The sequence below is a fragment of the Aegilops tauschii genome, chromosome 7, assembly GCF_002575655.3.
Source record: "Aegilops tauschii subsp. strangulata cultivar AL8/78 chromosome 7, Aet v6.0, whole genome shotgun sequence".
NCBI lineage: Eukaryota > Viridiplantae > Streptophyta > Magnoliopsida > Poales > Poaceae > Aegilops > Aegilops tauschii.
Genome location: NC_053041.3, coordinates 131,840,296 through 131,860,686, shown reverse-complemented (window position 1 = coordinate 131,860,686; position 20,391 = coordinate 131,840,296). Strand labels below are relative to the sequence as shown.

Below are 20,391 nucleotides of genomic sequence, written 5' to 3'. Positions count from 1 at the left end.
CGTAACTTTAGCAACTAATAGTAAGTTATTACTTTATGGTGGTAGCTAGCTTTGTTCATATGGTATATCTCTTTCTCTAGCTGACGAGGATGAGAAGCCGGACGGACTATCGTTTTGGCTTTCTATATATGCACACGACACGGGGTAACCAACCATGGAGTACCACAGTGTAAAGTGTTCCCAGTGTATGCCATCATCACATGATTTATTATTCTCCGAATGTCGTGAGTTGAAAGAGAGTGATGCATATTTTCTAGGGGCCTTTTTAAGAAATAATTAACACTAGCATAAGGTGTGTTTGATTTGGGAATGAGTTAGAATAGAATATCATGATTTCATTCCATTAGAATTGGTCGGTTTCGATTTTGTTTGTTGGAGACAATAGGTGGATTGAAATAGTTACATTCCGATGTTTGGCTGAAGAGGTAGAACGCAATGGATTTGGTTCTCCTCATATCGTCATGAGATTACTCTGACATTCATATGGGTATATAACCTTTTGTATGTTTAACAACAAATTATGCGAGTTTTCAACAATATTTCAATTGTATTTGTAGCACAAATAACTTACAATTCCTTTCACAAGAATGAGTAGTTTTCAACAACATTGAATTTCACAGTGATTTATAATCAACATATAACCTGCTAACCCATTGTGTATGTAAAACAGTTCACAATGACTTACTTGAAAATAGATCACAAAGTGTTACAGCAAAATTTGTCACCAATCTCAACACAGAGCACAAAGATCTAGCTCTAATCAAGCTGAGTACTAACTATTTCAAGGAGAATGTCAAGCGAGAAAAAACCCGATCGTTGATGCTTTCTATTGCTGCTTGTTGTCGCCCCTACTTGCCACCCCGGACTCTCCCTACTTGTCATGCTACTTGTCGCTCCGGTCGTTACCTGCTCGCTGGGCGTGCCTGTCACCTGCTAGGGATAAGTTGGCCTGATCTTTTGATGAGATACTATAAATTTTGTTTGAGGAGACTTTGACGACCGAACTACAGGAATACACGACGTGTGCCTTAGCGGCCACTAAACTAACTCTAGTATGGTTATTGACGGTGTTGAAAACGCAATCAACCTGATCACAAAGATTAGTCATTGCATACAACCGAGGAACAAGAAAAATATGAGAAATTCAATCTAAATTGCGAATGTAAATTGAAGTACTTTATTAGCATAGTGGGATTCTGATGCCACATGGTGCAGGTGGTCTCGCCTACTCTCCTGTCTATGACAACGAGTAGAAAACACCAAAACTTAATGAAACAAAACTCAAATCCTAACTCCCCGCCCCTCGGGTGTTTAAGGAGGGACAAAGGGGGAATTTAGCCAGAACAAGGAGCGGGTACCAAATACAACCTTAAGTGAGTATCCTCTATAAACATACTCTAAAACTGCATGTAATCTTGTAGTTCAAAAATGCATGAGCTGGCCCAAAACTGAGGTGGCATGACACCTATAATTGACTATGAATGAAACTATAAAGTGTCTACTCGTAATTTTCGTCCATGTTCATCATATATCATCACAGTGTCGTTAAAGCCCTAAAATCATCACTTGAAGCTCCATCTTCGCTCTTTGTACGCTTGCTACCTTCTCTATTCTTGATCATACTCAAGTGAGTATCCCACTTGTCCGTGGTAGGCCCTTCATTCATAAGTAATACAAATATATCTGAGTTAGGCATCATGATCATATTCTCTAATATGTGAGTTGGCGTGTGCGAGCTCTAGTCATTGGCTCTTGTATCGTTGGAACACGAGTGTTGTAGTCACAACATCTGTAGGTGTAACTATAGTAGGGATGGCCTCACCATCCCCCTTTCATAGATTGAAGTCGTCAGCTCATCTTCTCCCAAGTACGGTTTCATATTTACTTAGATGCAACCAAACAAGATCTCCTAGTTCAAAAACAACACTCTTTCTACCCTTATCACCTGCAAGTTTGTGATTAACACTCATGAATGTTACGTTGTCTTTTCTCTTCTCATGCATCTTTAATATTAGTTTAGAATGATGTGTGACATCAAAACTAATCTTCTCCAAAGATGGAAGCGGCAAAACAAATCAATGGGTACATGGGGTATAATTTAGTGGTAGAATGTAGCGAACGGAGTAAATATTATTCCCATACTCTTTAAGTTTTTTTCTAAGACGACAGCCCCAAGCATAGTAGGTAATTTTCTATTGACTACTTCAATTGTCCACCAGTTTAGTGATGACATTAGTACTAACCAAGCATTTAGTCATCAACTTATCCCATAAAAATCTTCAAAAGTGACTAAGTGACGATGCGATCACCCTGTGGTATAGCTATGGAGGACAAAAGAGGCCCAACGACATTAGTGTAGCCCAAGCAGCAACTCAGTGTCGATCGACAATCCAGAGCGCATCACCACCTTGGGGGACAAGACATAGACTCCTCTTCGTATTAGGCTAGGAAACAAGTCTGTATATGGCATATATTAACCGACCATGGTTATTTACCAGACGTAGCATAGGACAACTCCTTGACCGACTCAAGACCTATAACCTTGCCTCAACTACGTACATATGTCCCGGCATAGACCCCCTGACGGGAACCTCATTCTAGCATGCATATGAGGCTTCAGCCTCTTTACGATCTTGCGAATGCCCCCTTGTAGACGCAAACCCTAGTTTCTCATACGAGGCTAGATCATCAATGTAGACAAGCAATAGTAGATTATTACCTCAATACAAATGCCTGAACATGGGTAAATCACCCTCGTGTGCACCATCCATATCTCGTAAGTTATGCTTGGATAGGTATTGACGGGAAAATACCAAGTCAGTTGGCGCGCCAGGTAGGGGTTGCGCGTGTCATGCATCATAGACATGTCTATAATATATATATTGCCGCATGCCATATTAATATCATAATGGCATAATTTTAGCATCATCATTTATCTTTTTTTGGACTAACCTATTAATTCAGTGCGAAGTATCAGTTGTTGTTTTTGGACTTTTGAAAACCAATTTTTCTGGAGACAAAAAAACAAAGAAAAATACATCAAGAAGATTTAAGAGAAAATGTAGCCGGAGGGCACCGGACCCACCAAGGACCCCTGTGGGCCCCTCATGGTAGGTCGGCGCTGCCTAGCCACTAGTCGCATGAAGGGGGCGCGTGTGCCCGAGAGGAGGCGCCTCCACCACCTCTCGTCACCCCTGCCTTTGTATTTGCCCAAAAATGTTGAACTTTTTATCGATGACTTTTTTCATTGATGCCACCTCTCTGTGTTCCATGGAGATCTAGTTTGGAGGCATGTTCCATTACTTGTTGGAGGGGGAATTCATCAAGGAGATCATCTACATCAACCTTGTTGACATCATGTCCATGTGGGAGTAGTCCTCCTTGGACTATAGGTTCATAACAGTAACTAGATGATAATTTCTCCCTTTTCCTTAATAAATGAATTCATGCACATTTTCTAAAATTGTGAATGTTTTTTGAAATTTGTTAATATTTATAGAATACCCGGACATTTTTCAAAAATCCATGAACATTTTTCTAATACACAAATAGTCCTGAATTTGTGGACATACTTTTATTTCGTGAGCATTTCAGGAAATTCATGAACATTTTTTTAATTCAAGAGATGTTTTTCACAAACTTTTTAAAAATTCTGCACATCTTTTTAATCCATGCACATTTAAAAAAAATGTTGAACTCATCATCATTTTTTACCATTATGAAAAATATTCAAATTTCATGAATATTTATATAATCAAAAATCTTGAATATTTGTTCAATTTTTTATTGAATATTATTTGAATTTTTTAAAAGAAAAAGGAAAAGGTGCCAAAAAAGAAAGGAAAGAGAAAAAACTACAATAAAGCAACCTGCACGCACACTAGGCTGGACTAAAGTCGCATGGGTGGGTGCGCATTTACCGCTCTGGTGGTGGCAGCCGCAGCAAGCATCCCTGCGCGTTTGCTCGGCCTCCATCGCCCTATGTGTGGATTAGAGATCCTAAAATCGATGTCAAACCCTATTCAATGCCTTAAGTGCCAGTTACAAGTGTTTTCGCACACCTGGCGCACACCCCCGCTTGACCTTGGGCTCGACCCACTAACTCTTTTTTTTCTCTTACGTCATACGTGGCGCGAGAAGCCAATCGCAATGGGGCGGCCCATCTAAGGTGGTTTGTAGCTGAGAAGCTCATCTTGGTTTTGAAAGCTTCCACACCGGTTTTGGGAAGCTTCTGAAAGCTTCCAACCATTTTTTTCTTGTTTTTTTTTGTATTTTTCAAGCGGTTTTATGTGTTTTACTTTTCAGCTTTTATTTCCTTTTATATCAAATGCGCAAACTTTTTTAAAAATTATGAACTTTTTTGCAAATTAGGTAATTTTTTATTTCACATATTTTCGTAAATATAGTGAACTTATTTAAATTCATGATTTTTTAGTAATTTATATTAACTTACTTTTAAAATTCATGAGTTTTTTTTGAATCCGCTAACATATTTTCCATATTTATGAACTTTTTAACATTCTTGATTCAAAAAAAATTCAAACTCATGAACTTTGTCATTTTCATGTTTTTTTCAGATTCACAAACTTTTCAAAACTTGTGAACTATTTTTGAGTTTTTTGAACTTTTTTGAAGAGTTTAACCGTCGACCATGCCACCCATCAACAGTTGACTCGTCAAGTGAACCATGCGAGACGCTCGCCCCTTTATCGGGCCGACCAACGAGCGGGCAACACGCGGTCACTCCTTCAACAAATAGCGGATAAGGCACCAAGTACGAGGGGCGACTATATATCACTTAGGGTATGTACAATGGTGATATCATAGGATGCCACATAGGATAAATGCTAAGGTGCAGGAGAGAGAAATCATAAGAAAATGCTTGTCTTATCTTATTTAAGAGAAGATATTTTAGCACAATATGTCTCACCATGCTTTTAGTAATAACTACTTATTAAAGATAAGGCTAAGATATAACCCCTTGTAGATATTCTTTTGTCATCACTAATTTACATGCAAAACTTAAGATACGACTGTCTTATTAACCATTGTACATGCCCTTAATGTGACGTGGAAAGAACACTCTCCTGCGGAACGCGGTGTCCATGGGCCAAGTGGTCCACAACGAGTTTGTAAAAGTTGCACTGCTTGTTTCCTTCCATACATGTAGTTACATTTTTTATTGTTGTGCTAGTTCTATGAAAATATTGATCGCGTATTAAAAAAATTCAGTTTTCTTTTTATTACCTTGAAAATGTATAAAAATGTTACTCATATATTTAAAAAATGCAAAATGTCTATGCAAAAAGCAATAATCGAATAAACAATATTTTAATAAGTCAGTTATCTCTTTAAAAAATGTGAAACATTAAAAAAAATATTCCTGGTGTATATGCAAAATATAGAACATGTATTAAGAAATAAACCTCAAAATATAAAATTTTAAAATTTGTTGATTGAGTATAAAAACAATATGTTAATCATATATTTATAAAACTTCAATTTTTATGAAAATATTCCTAATATATAAAATGTGCAGAAAAAAACTAATCATCAAATATATTTAAAAAATTATGAATCATGTATTTTAAAAATCTCAAACATGGATAAAAAAAGTTCTAATGTATAAAAATATACAATGTGCATGAAAAAATATTCATCAAATACAATATTTCAAAAAATGTTAAACATATACTGAAAAAATGTTGTTGAAATATACTGAAAATATACAATGTGTATGAAAGAAAAAGTAAACATAAAAACCAAATATTTTAAAAAGATAGTTATAATGTATTTGAAAATTTGAAGAAACATAGAAAATTTGAAGAAAATGGAATAAAACGAGAAACAAACAAAAAAAACTAAAGGAGAAACGTAAAATAAAAAACAGAAGAAAACATTTAAAAAGGGAAAGAACTGAAGAAAACGAAAGAGAAAACAAAAATGAAAAAAAAAGGAAAATGATGGAAAAAAATGAAAGCCAAATAGTGTAACCAATGGAAAAACGTTTTAGCGCTGAAAAAAATGCTTCAGGCGAGACCAAAGCTACACTTGCTATAAGCGAGATATAACTTTTACAAATTAGGAGCACTCGAAATCGATGGCTCACACATGTTTAACTTGATTTCCGTTGGGCTTCCAACTTACCTCTACGTGGAAGGACTTAGCCTAGCATAAACATGATTTTCATTCCCATTCTTGTTTGGTTATTAGTTTAGACCCAAATTTCCCATCTAGAAAACATCTTCCAAGTGTGTCATAGAATGAGCTTGTTTGGCTTGAAAGGAGTCAAAGCTATCACTTCCCGGAATCACTAGTTATGGGATTCCCCTTGTAATGGCCACTTTCACCTTTCCTTGGTACTGACAAATGGCACACTGCATGTGCATCATTTGTCGCAACCTGTGAGTTTTTTCTTTTTTCATATATTCATTTTTTCTAAACTTTTTATCTTTTACCTCTTCGACTGTGTGTTCAAATCATGAATCGGTTTCATCGTCAGATTTATCACGGTGATATCTTCGAAACTAGATCCCATGTTAATGTATTTCGACGATTCTTTTCATAAAAACGGAATAAAAGAACCGGAGAAAAGAAAAAATGACACAAAACAAAAAAAAGACTGAAAACCATGAAAGAAAATCAAAACTGAAACCAGAAATACGATTGTGCTTTTTCACTTTTTTAGAAAACACAACTATGCTTTCCTCTTTTGGGGGAGCACAGACTGTGCTTTTTTTTTGGGTGAAAGCACAGGCTGTGTTTTTTTCCCTTTTCGGAGAGGCTGTGCTTTTCATGAAAGGACATGTTGTGATTCTCGTGTAAGCACGGCTGTGGTTTTTTTTTTCAAAAGCATAGTTGTGCTTATCGTGAAAGCACAAACTATGTTTTTTACCGTTTCAGGAAAGCATAGTTGTGCTTCTAGTAGAAGTACGCAGAAAAAGCATTGCTTCCTAAAAAATAATTAAAATAGACAAAGAAATCTGCTATATCCTACTCCCTCCGTTCCTAAATATTTGTCTTTTTAGAGATTTCAAATGGACTACCACATACGGATGTATATAGACATATTTTAGAGTGTAGATTCACTCATTTTGCTCCATATGTAGTCATTTGTTGAAATCTCTAGAAAGACAAGATAAATATTTAGGAACGGAGGGAGTAGAAAAAATCAATCAAAGCCAGAAAGCCCAAAACCTGAAAAAACGCACAAATAAAACCAGAAAACGCGTGCCAAAAAACAAAGTTCCGAGGGTCATCCAGAGCACGAGACATTTGGCGCTCCAGGGGCCAGGGAAATGACCGCTGTGGTTGCCCCCAAAGGGGTATCCGTCAGCTAGTCGCTCTCATCACTTTCAGATGAGCGCAAGAAAGTCCTTGTGGGCTTGTGGCCTTGTTCAGCTCGATCCAGGCGACATCAAAGGTGAGTGATTAAATTGACACCCTCCTCCTATGTAGTGTCAAAAAGAATTAACCCCCTAAATGTCCTTGTGGCCAAGTCCAACTCCAAAGAAAGCTTCGAAAATCCGCACAAAATTTGTAGTGGTGCACTCTTCTGGATAAGCATGAAAATCTCACTGAAATCCCTTATCATTCGAAGTGAATAGTCCACTCCAGACACTCGCACAGTTAAAGAAATATATGCTTGCAATTGCAAAGCAGCCTTTTTAACATGGATGTTACAAGCAATTGAAGGGAGGTTAACTCCATGGAAGCTGCCTTAAAACATGTAGCTCCATGAGAGCTCCCCCCACAACGCTCAACTACCTTATTGTTGCTGTGTACAAAGAATCACATTAATTTATATGAAATCAAGTATAGTTATCACCATGCATGACCAGTTCTGGTCTTCGCCTGAGTTGTCAGTTTCTTCGGTGCTCCGGCTTGCCGGACTCCAGCTCAGTCCATTGAGAAGCTCCAGAGCGCAATGTCGCCTCCTTCCTCCCAGCTGCACTCGTCCTCCATCGCCATCGGCGCCGGAGCGAAGAACGCGCTGCTCGGGTCCATCATGGCGTACTCCATGCACTTGGGCGACTGGAAGAAGGCCTCGATTTCCGCGAGCGAGCACTGGCTGTAACCGTAACCCAGGAGGTCTACGCCGTCGAGGTCGGCGGCGCCACTGCTAGCCGTCTCCGGGGAGCTCACCGGCGAGGCATTGCTGGAGGAGCTGCAGTACTCCGGGGTGACGGCACCGGCGAAGTCGACGGCATTAGCGCTGGCGCTGTCATCGGCACCGGCGAAGTCGAACACATTAGCGCTGGCCCCGGCGGCGGCGGCGGCGGCGGCGACGCGCTGGATGGACTTGGGCGACATGGCGGCGGCGGGGAGGTCGAAGGGGAAGCGCACGGGGAAGTTGAGGTCGGCGGCAGCGGAGGCGCCCTTGAGGCAGAGCAGCGCGGCGTCGTAGGCGCGCGCGGCGGCCTCGGCCGTGGAGTGGGAGCCGAGCCATATTCGCGTCTTCTGCCCGGGCGCCCGGATCTCCGACACCCACGCGCCCCAGCTCCTCATCCGCACCCCCTTGTACGTCCTCATCTTGCCACCAAGCTGCTGCTGCTTGGCCGCCACGGCGCCATCGCCATTGCTCCCAGCTGCCGCAGTCTTCACCATTGCTACGCACGGCTAGCTTCTCGGCGAACCTCCTCTTAGCTCAGTCGGTTCCTCCGGTCGATGGTTTGGTTTGCGACGAAAGGCTTGTTGTTGAATGCTGATCTGTGTGCTGCGCTCACTGGTCTGGTGGATGCTCCGACGGGCTACTTCTACTTATAGGACACAAAGCCACAGCCCAAAACTGTGTGTGCCATGTCCATGGATTTGTTTACTGGTGGAACACAAGTAATGAACCATTACGTTCACATCACAGCGATACTCTGACAAAACAGTGGCATATACAATCCGCGGTCGTACATTTTGGCAATAATGCACATGGAGCAAATAATAGCATAAGAAAATCCAAGGGAGGAAGCATCCTGTGTGCTACTGCTACCATGTCTATTAAGGTAGTCGACGCTGCATCCTGTGTTAGCATAAAATAATAGTGCCTTGATTCGAGTGTGGCTTGCTCGGGCACGGCTCGCGCATACAGCTGTGGCATGCATGATGCACTCGTTGCCTGCCTGGCCAAACCGAGTGGAGACTGCGGAGTGCATCAAGTGTCAACCGCACCTACCTGTCTTGGAACATGTGCTAAGTACTTTCTGACGGGTGAAGTCTCTAAGCGGGCCATGGTAAACGCCGGCCCTGGGAGTTGTGTGAGATCGCAAGTTGCCGCCGGGCCACTGGTGATGTATGGACTTCCGTGACACTTTCACATGTGTCATGTTAGTCAGTTAGTACCAAACATGGAACAAAATGCAAAAGAAAAGTAGCACTGAACATGGTCTGGCACGTGCCGTCGGAGTAAAAATCCAGAGCTAGATTGTGTGAGTATCAAAGCGCAAGCTCCATGGACGTTGACATTAAGGCACTGTCAAATACTACCGGTACTGCGTTCTCTCCGACTTATGTGACCCTTTCACATGAGGCATGTTCGTCAATTAGAGTAGTGAGCATGTGGAGTTAAATTTACATAATCATCACACTCGTGTCACGATTAGCAGAAAATCATCACTGTACGATTCGTGGCAAGCTGCATCGGACCGAAATTCTGATGGTGGCAAAAAGCACTAAGCAAAAAAATGAGCTCGTTTTGACGTGGCAAATCGGCCGCGTGGCGAGTCGGAGACAGCGCAGGTGTAACGACTGTTCTGACCGACCCGGTCGGAAATTCCCCTAAAGGAAACAGTGGTCCTCACTCTCACTCCACTCACCCGCTCGCTCTCACTCCTCCCGCTCCCCTCGCACTCGCTCCCCTCTCTCCCCTCTGCGCCGCCACCGCTCAACCTCACTGTCGGGCCGCAATGGCTTCTAGGAGTGATCAGGAGGACACCAGCATGGACGTGGATTTGTGGGTATGTATTCTCCACTGGTTTCGGTGAGGATTAGGGTTAGGGTTTAGATATTAGGATTCGCACTGACATTTGAAATCCTCCCTTCTCTGCCTCTCCTCTGTGGCTAATGCTTCTTCTCAGTGCATGAGAATCATGATACCAACATTGATACTTCCTTCTGTGGGTCAGTAACTGATCCACAGATGAAATGCAAGCTTCACCGGTTTAAGGCCAAGAAATGTGTTGCATTCGATGGCATAAACAAAGGTAGAATATTCTATGTCTGTGCAAAGCAGGTAATTTTTAACTTACTTTGTAAATAAATCTGCTATGTAATTGAAATTGCTCTGCAATTGAATGTACTCTGGAGTTTAACTAGCTAACTATATCTTGTGCATTTTACTGAATCTTGTAGGTTGGTGTTAAGGAGTTTACTGAATTCATTTTAACTGAATGTTGGTAGTAGTTAACTGAACTTACTAGTTAAATAAATTTATAGTAGTTAAATGGATTTAGTAGTATTTAATTAAACTTACTAATGTTAACTGAATGTTACTAGTAGTTAACTGAATTTAGTACTGTTAACTAAATTTAGTACTGCTAACTAAATTTACTACTGCTAATTGAATTGTACATTATTTGCAGGGAGGTATTCACTATGGGGTGGTTGAGTGGGTTGATGGTCCCTGGCCTGTCATATTTCACGGGTGCATGACAAGACTGTGGGACATGTTTCATGAGCAAAACCATGGAAGGGTGATGGATAGACAAGTTTATGACAAAAAATATCCAAGCTGGAGAAGCAGAATGAGTTCATGTGCAAGCCATACAATGATCTGGTTGAAGAAGTTAACAAACTTTTTGATTGGCAAGATGAAAAGGTGCAACATATGAAACATGAGAATGCAATGAAGCATGCTGAAGATGTGAAGCAAAACCTTGCAGAGTTAGAGGAGCAGAGTAAGATGGAGCTGAAGATGGAGTAGATGAGGTTCGCTAAGGAGTAGAGGTGCATCCTTACTTCTCAGGCAGATATCATCAGAAAGACCAGGAAGGCCATGAAGGAGGTCAAGGAGGATAGAGATGTTCTTCGAGAGGAGAAGAAGAAGAAGCTTGAGAGTGTGATTGGTGAATTGCTGAAAGATGGGCATGGTAGCAAGGAGAAGCTTCAGAAAATCAAGTCCATCCTAGAGGAGTGAGGTGGTACCTTGGAGACTAATAAGTATATATATATATATATATATACATATATATATATATATATATATATATATATATATATATATACCATGAAACACCAAGAAGCTAATGATGTTGGTAGTATATTTTGTAAATCTACTGATCTTAATTGTAATGCATAATGTAAATAATGTGGTCAGTTGTTAGGCTAGCAAGCAATCATATGGGTCCTTGTTGTGATCCTTATTTTGATCCTTGTTATTCACCTTCATGTTATCTCTATTATGAACCACTTATATGAATTGTACTTCTTATGCCCAGTTATGCAACCTGATATACTTCATGTGCATGTCTGGGTCCTTGTTGGGATGTTTGTTTCGATTTATCTATCCCAGTTCTTGTACTAGTTCTATATGCATGTTATGATCCTTGTTGTGATCCAAATTATGCATGTTGTTATGATCCATCTTGGCAACAATATGAAAAATACTAGACTCCATAGATAGTCCACACAAACTAGGAACAAGCTTGCCAACTTTATGACCCAAACTAAAGCTCATACATAGTTCATATCATTGCAACACCAGAAATATCAAGTGCATACAACAACACAAATGTAGATACACTAGTGCAGAACCGAGCTTTAGTCCCGGTTCGTAATGGCCTTTAGTGCCGGTTCCGTAACCGGCACTAAAGGGTGGGGACTAAAGGTCCCCCCTTTAGTACTGGTTGAGCATGAACCGGCGCTAACGTGCCACCACGTGGCACGAGCCAGGCCCGGGTGCGTGTAGGACATTAGTACCGGTTGGTAATACCAACCGGTACTAAATGTTTGGGGGTGTTTTGGTTTTATTTTTTATTTTTCCTTTAATTTTGTGTTTCCAATTTAATTTGGTGATTGTTTACATTATAATGAGTTGTTAAATCATTAGGTGAAAGTACCGCAGATTAGTTTCGACTGGATGCATGTGGATCCTAGCTAGCTAAGTGATCAAGTATATGCCATATCCATATTATACTTGATCACTAATATGGATATGACATATACTTGATCACTTAGCTAGGATCCATCCAGTTGAAACTAATCTGCGGTTTCTTTCATAAATGATATAATAAGTCATCATCATCATCATATTAATATAAAAACTCTTGCATCATATCATCACCAACAACAGTATATACTAGCTAGCTAAAAATCATCATAGTCGTCATTACCACTATTTAATCATCATAGTCATTACCGCTATCTAATCACCACCAACAGTAGCTTAATGAAGAAACATTCACTTTACCAGAAGCAAAGATATCATCGAGTTCAACAGGGTCATGATATTATAAGCGTTCATAACACCACAAAAGCAAATCACTCTTTGAGATTAAGTTCAGGACGAAGAACACGGACATGAGAGGACAAGTACTAAGAGCATAAACTAGCTAAATCACTCCTGCTGCTCTCTCTCAGGTAAAATAGCATAGAACATGTATAGCTCTCCTGATTCATCATATTGGAGCATATGCAGATGAACCTGTCTCCTAATCGTGGGCTGCGCTTCTGATTGCTGCCCCCTAGTACTTCTCTGCAATCGTTAACAATTTTGCTCCAATCTTTCACTATTAAGCATTCATCGCTTTTAGAAATCCTGAATGCACTCATGTGCAATGTAGGATATCTTGGCCGTAAGCTAACCATTGACATGCGACCTTTAGTCTCGATCCGCTGAGGCACAACTGTCATCGGGAGTCCCTGTTGAAGAACATCATATAGTAATTAATATACTTAGCAATGAAAGTTTAGCTTCAAAAATAATGTATGCAAAAGATGCACTGAGGACAAATAGTAAAAATCTTACCATCTTTCCTAAATAGATGTGACCGTAGTTCAATACAATCACTATTGGTCGCACGTTTTGAGTACTAAGATTTTCAAATTCAGGAAAATAATTTCTCTTGACAGCATCAAGATCCTCAAGCCATGAAACATAATGACTTATCTCCTCGCAGTTTAGTTCAGCCCCAGGACAGTGGACGGTCCTGTCTACCAAGCGCCGGACATGTTTGCTTGAATGGAAATAAGCTTTCAATAGAAATTAGTTGTCAACTATTTTTGAATAAACAATATCGAAGACATAAATATGGTTGAGAAACTCACATAATGGTAGAACTGGAGGCGTCTGCACATCAACCCAGATGTCTCTATTACCTTCAATATCATCTTCCGGACGAATATCAAAGGTGATAACCATATCAGGCTCAAATGCATAAGCCTTGCATAGTGCTTGCCAAGTTTTGCATTCAAAATAGGTGTATGTGTCTGCATTGTATAATTTGACGTTGAAAGTATAACCATGCTCGGTCTTCAGGTAAACTCTCTTTACCTCCATAGTTTCCATAGCACTGAAACCTATCTTATCCAAGACAAAAATTCTTGCATGGCAGGGGATGCGCTAGTAGAATAGTGAAAATTTAAAATTATAAGTTGAAGCAAATGAAGCATAAGTCATGCTTAATTACGAAAAAAACTTGTCGTTGTGACTTACTGTATCCACTTCGAAGGTCTCATCCAGCTTGATGCTGAAGCGCCTATCATCAACAAGGAAATTTCTGTCGCACAGGTCGCGCTGATCTTCACAGTATTCGCACATAATGAAATCTTTTTCGTCGTCAGACGACATTTCCTATGTTCATATAGGTGAAACATTAAACACTTACTAGTTCTATTAATTCAACTAGTTCTATTAATTCAACAAATTCAACTAAGCATTTACTAAAAATAAACTAGTTCTATTAATTTTCTTACTAAAATAAAGTAGCTAGTTCTATATAGTAATATTTTAATTAGATCATCAAATCTCACATACCTAAATTTTCTTACTAAAAATAAACTAGTTCTATTAATTCAACTAAGAATTTACTAAAAATAAACTAGTTCTATTAATTTTCTTACTAAAATATATAAAGTAGCTATATATAGTAATATTTTAATTAGATCATCAAATCTCATATACCTAAATTTTCTTAGTAAAAATAAACTAGTTCTATTAATTCAACTAGTTCAACTAAGCATTTACTAAAAATAAACTAGTTATATTAATTCAACTAGTTCAAATAATCTCATATACCTAAATTTTCTTACTAAAAATAAACTAGTTCTATTAATTTTCTTACTAAAAATAGACTAGTTATATTAATTCAACTAGTTCAAATCTCATATACCTAATTCATCTAACATTAACATTCTAACATTCTTATCTACGTAATTCATCTAATTCGATCATCTAATTAACAATTTGACATGCATTAATCTAAACAACAGAAAACAGAAAATAAGTAAAAAAATATGTGTGTGTGTGTGTGTACGAGCGGGGGGCGGCGGCACGAGACTGCGGCGCGACGGGGACGGCGCGACGGGCGGCAGGCCGGGGGCGACGGCGCGAGACGGCGACGTACGGGGAGGCGGCGCGAGACGACGACGTATGGCCGGGGCGGGGGCGCGAGACGGCGACGACGGGCGGCGGGGGCGGCGAGGGCGAGACACAGCGCGCGATGGGCAACGGCGCGGCGGCGGTGGCGATGCCGCGCGAAGCAGTTGAAGAAGAAGTGGGGAGATGAAACTGAATTATTCGTAAGTGCTATATATATAGGAGGGGCCTTTAGTACCGGTTGGAGCCACCAACCTGTACTAAAGGCCAATTTTGGCCAGGCCAAGAGGCGGGAAGCGGCCACCTTTAGTACCGGTTCGTGGCTCCAACCGGTACTAAAGTCCACCCTTTAGTACCGGTTGGAGCTACGAACCGGTACTAAAGGGGCGCGCTGCGGTGCACAAAGTTTAGTCCCACCTCGCCGAGCGAAGGGCACCACACTGGTTTATAAACCCAGCTGCGGCTGCTGCTTCGAGCTCCTCTCTAAAGTAGGCTTCTGGGCCTAACTTTGGTGCGCTGCCCTGTGAGCCTGCCTGGCCTTATGGGCCTGCATATCCACGCCCAAGGCCGAGCAGGCCCACAGGGTAGCGCGCAAATATATTTTTTATATAGTATTTTCTTTTATTTATTTCGGAGTAGTTTTTTTTGCTGTATTTAGTTTCTTTGTGAATATTTTTGCTTTAGGTACAAAAAATTAAAAACTTTCTGTTAGTGCCAGTAGTTTTCAAATTTGAATAGTTTAAATTTTGTAGTAAATTTCAATTTCACGGTCATTTAGCTCTCTAAACAAATCGGTAAATGACTAAAAAATAGAAAATGATGTTAGAACGTGTTGAAAATTGATGACCTCGCTTTGAATGGTGCATATGGAACGCAAAAAAAGTCTGGAGTTCAAATAAGTTTAAAAAAAATGAAGTGTCCGTGTAACAGATGAGTTTTCGTCCGAAACCCTGATACTCCGAAAGAGATTGTCCAGTTTGTACACGAAGTGCGTCCAGTTTTTGCCGTAACCCTCTCTAATTTCTTGCACATGCTATGTGGGTGAAATGATGATACCATGCCAAGTTTCAACATTTTCAGAGTTCATTTTGTAGTGATTTTCAATTTCACGGTCATTTAGCTCTCTAAACAAATCGGTAAATGACTGAAAAATAGCAAATGATGTTAGAACGTGTTGAAAATTGATGACTTCACTTTGAATGGTGCATACGGAACGCAAAAAAAGTCTAGAGTTCAAATAAGTTTAAAGAAATGAAGTGCCCGTGTAACAGATGAGTTCTCGTCCGAAACCCTGATACTCCGAAGGAGATTGTCCAGTTTGTACACGAAGTGCGTCCAGTTTTTGTCGTAACACTCTCTAATTTCTTGCACATGCTATGTGGGTGAAATGATGATACCATGCCAAGTTTCAACATTTTCAGAGTTCATTTTGTAGTGATTTTCAATTTCACGGTCATTTAGCTCTCTAAACAAATCGGTAAATGACTGAAAAATAGCAAATGATGTCAGAACGTGTTGAAAATTGATGACTTCGCTTTGAATGGTGCATACGGAACGCAAAAAAGTCTGGAGTTCAAATAAGTTTAAAAAAATGAAGTGCCCGTGTAACAGATGAGTTCTCGTCCGAAACCCTAATACTCCGAAAAAGATTGTCCAGTTTGTACATGAAGTGCGTCCAGTTTTTGCCGTAACCCTCTCTAATTTCTTGCACATGCTATGTGGGTGAAATGATGATACCATGCCAAGTTTCAACATTTTCAGAGTTCATTTTGTAGTGATTTTCAATTTCACGGTCATTTAGCTCTCTAAACAAATCGGTAAATGACTGAAAAATAGCAAATGATGTCAGAACGTGTTGAAAATTGATGACTTTGCTTTGAATGGTGCATACGGAACGCAAAAAAAGTCTGGAGTTAAAATAAGTTTAAAAGAATGAAGTGCCCGTGTAACAGAGTTCTCGTCCGAAACCCTGATACTCTGAAAGAGATTGTCCAGTTTGTACATGAAGTGCGTCTAGTTTTTGCCATAACCCTCTCTACTTTCTTGCACATGCTATGTGGGTGAAATGATGATACCATGCCAAGTTTCAACATTTTCAGAGTTCATTTTATAGTGATTTTCAATTTCACGGTCATTTAGCTCTCTAAACAAATCGGTAAATGACTGGAAAATAGCAAATGATGTCAGAACGTGTTGAAAATTGATGACTTCGCTTTGAATGGTGCATACAGAACGCAAAAAAAGTCTGGAGTTCAAATAAGTTTAAAAAAATGAAGTGCCCGTGTACCAGATGCTAAGTCAGGAGAGAGGGAGGGGCGGCCGACGGGGGAGGACCGGCGCGGGGGAGTTGAGGGGGAGACCGAGTGAGTGGAGAGAGTGAGGGCGTAAACATGTAAAAATATACATAAAAAATACATCGATTATCAATGATCTTTTTGTGTACAATCTGAATTGTCAACATGAGTCCTCAACGGTTTAGAAACCAGTGAAGACTCATATTGCGACCACAAATTCTACACATAGAGTTCAATGAAGACCAAGTGCTTGTGATAGTTTGAAAAGTAACATATTTAAGGTGGTAAAAATCCTACTAGGGGAGCGAGGTGGGACTAAAAACAGCCTGCCACAACCTCTTTACTACCGGTTCATGCCACGAACCGGTACTAAAGGGGCTGGCCGGGCCCCAGCCTGACAACATCCAGCCACTGCCTCTTTAGTACCGGTTCGTGGCATGAACCGGTACTAAAGGTTCGCTCCGAACCGGTACTAAAGATCTCCTCCCGCCTAGCCGTTGGAACCGACACTAATGGACACATTAGTGCCGGCTCAAATTCAAACCGGGACTAATGTGTCTCACATTTGACCCTTTTTCTACTAGTGATAGGTAGCATAGTGCATACAACAATTCTAACAAATAGATAGGTATCATAGTGCTTACAACACCGGACAGAAATGTAGATAGGTAATGCATACAACAACACTAGAGTGGACTAAATCTCAGCCACTAAGCTTAATGACACAATCTTCATCCCAAATCCCCTTGATCTTCTTCAGCTTACCCTTGTGAATTTCCCCAAATTTAGTCAGGAAATGGCTATCTCCAGCTTCTCCTTCTCCTTTTTGGGCTCATCCCTCTCCTTAATCACCGCAAGCTTCTCATTGGTTAGTTGTTTCTTATCCTTCTTGTGGTCTTGGAGTTCAGTCTTTAGCTCATACATTCCTTCTTGAGTCCATAAATTTCCCTATCCTTCAACTCGTGCAGCTCAGTCCTCGGGTTCCTGATCACTTCTCCTTGCACTTTGTGAATCACCTTCAGGTCCACTATGACATACTACTTCTGGTCCAGCTGCTTCTCCAAGGCTTCACTATCCTCTGATATTATTATTTTATAATTTTTTTGATAGGTCTTCTGCACTTGTTGCTGTAGCATTTTGTTAACATCAGAAGCAAGGTTCTTGTACTGAAGCTTCACAATCTTAACCTGATCTTGAAGCTTAAGCACTACCTCTGCATGATCAACCCCTTCCTAGTTCTAGCAGCACAACAATCTTCATATTTTTTCCAAAGCTTCTAAAGAGCTTTTTTTCATAGCTTCAGGATACTCCATATCAACCCATTGAACATAGCCACAATTGCCAATCTGCAAATAAAAATAAGTTACTTAACCATAAGTGTTGAGGAACGCAGTAATTTCAAAAAAAAATCCTACGTACAGGCAAGATCCATCTAGGTGATGCATAGCAACGAGAGGGGAGAGTGTTGTCCACATACCCTCGTAGACCGAAAGCGGAAGCGTTATGACAACGCGGTTGATGTAGCCGTACGTCTTCATGATCCGACCGATCCTAGTACCGAAAGTACGGCACCTCCGCGATCTGCACATGTTCAGCTCGGTGACGTCCCACGAACTTTAGATCCAGTTAAGTGTCGAGGGAGAGCTTCGTCAGCACGACGGCGTGATGACGGTGATGATGAAGTTACCGACGCAGGGCTTTGGCTAACACTACAAAAAAATACACTTTCGTGATGATACGTGTTTGTCACAGTAGGTCGCGTTTTTTGTCATGCATGTACATCCATGACGATTTTATGACAGAATCAAGATAGTCATACCCGTGCTGTCGTAGAAGTGTTCCATGACATTACCAAAATTATCATCACGGAAGTGTCCACTTCCATGACGATAAATCGCGCGTCACAGAAGTGCTTTCGTCAAGCGTGACCGACACGTGGCATCCACCGTAACGGAACGCCGTTAAGCTATCGGGTCAGGTTTTGGATTCGATAACCCGTTAACAGCCCCGACCAATGGGAAATTTCCACGTGTAAAATTCTTATTGGCCGGACGAAACACGTGTCAGCTCGTCAGTGGGTCAGATAGGCGCCTATGATATGTCGACACGTGCCACGGCCCACCACTGGCCCATTTAGCTTACAAAGCCGGCCCGTTTGACTTGGTCAAAAGTTAACGGGTTGGCCCATGAAAAGCCTGTTAACGGTCTCTTCGCAAATAGCCCATTTTACGGCCCGTTAACTCACGGCCCGTTAGGCCCTAAAGGAAATCGGCCCAACAACGTCATGTGGGCCGTCGAATATAACACCAGCCCATTTCACTTTCGGCCCATGTATGGCCCACGACGTCTTTCGGCCCATATGAGGCCTTCGTATCTTTCGGCCCTTTACAGGCCCACGGTGACTCTAGCCCATAATGAACAGTAATTTTCTTTATACCCGTTAACGGCCCGTGATTTACATGGGCCGTTTCCAGCCCGTGTTAGCTTTCGGCCTATTGACGGCCCATACCTTCTTGGGCTCCTTTTCGGCCCTCGATTACTTCCGGCCCGTTACTGGCTTGTTCCCCTAATGGGCCAAATTCGGCCCATGGCAAGAGTCGGCCCGTTACTGGCCTGTTACCCTAATGGGCCAAATTCGGCCCATGGCAAGAGTCAGCCCGTTTCTGGCCTGTTAACCCGTTGCGCCGTTTCCAGCCCGTCCTATATTCTGGCCCATTAACGACCCGTTATGCCTGTGACAGAATTAAGACTTTACTGTCCTACGGCCTGTTAACGGCCTGTTACCGTGCTGGGCCGATACCAATTACGCCCGATTACGGCCCATGTAGACCAATTTATCTGATGGCCCGAGGCCCACCGATTACAGGCCCATTTATCGACGGCCCGTAGGAGACCCATGGATCCTACGGCCCGTATATGGCCCATGGTAGTTGCGGCCACTAGCAAACCAGGGAAAAAGAAGACTAGGAAATAAATAAGGCCGAAACTAACGCTAGGCTATTAAGGCGATTGCACAAATTACATCCACTCGACATCAAAGATCGCCACCAGTGCAAATATAGGGAACACCCTACACTATACAAAAATGGCTTGCTGTTTTCTTCAGCCGGTGGCTGCACGTTAAGAATAAATTTTGTATCGCACCAAAACAAATTACAACTATATAACAAAAGGAAGGTTAGCATAAAACTTAACAGTCTAGCAGATAAATGCACCACCAGAAGTTCAGAAGCTCAGTTCATTTGACCTGACTGTTACGTTTTCATGCTGTATTGTCCGATGGAGCACCATAACCCTCGCCTTCATTTCCCCTAGGCTCCTGAACAACATAGCAAATGTCTGATAGTCTGGTTTCAAAACCATGCATATCTTGACGACATTGAGCAATGTTTCTCCTTGTTTCACAAAGGGTCTCTGTTAGGGAATGGACTTGTGTCTGGAGCGCAGATACAACATTGCTTTGAGCTTGCATATCTTGATCATGAGGCAGTTTGGACGATATTGCCTTAACAACCAACCCAGTATTACGCAGGAACGTGCTTTTGGCACTGTTAGTGGACAGGTACTGACCCA

The 20,391-nt window shown here is 41.2% G+C and overlaps 1 protein-coding gene across 1 annotated transcript; it reads right to left on the bottom strand.

Annotated features, from left to right (window-relative positions):
- Positions 1 to 7,629: 7,629 nt before the first annotated feature.
- On the bottom strand, positions 7,630 to 8,827 carry LOC109742139 (uncharacterized). The gene has a single exon (XM_020301218.4). It carries the CDS (start codon positions 8,605 to 8,607, stop codon positions 7,900 to 7,902), a length of 708 nt encoding a protein of 235 aa, XP_020156807.1. The 5' UTR covers positions 8,608 to 8,827; the 3' UTR covers positions 7,630 to 7,899.
- Positions 8,828 to 20,391: the final 11,564 nt, after the last annotated feature.

Excerpts from the sequence above, each read along its gene's own strand:
- LOC109742139 (XM_020301218.4), bottom strand. The coding sequence starts at position 8,607 with ATGGTGAAGACTGCGGCAGCTGGGAGCAATGGCGATGGCGCCGTGGCG.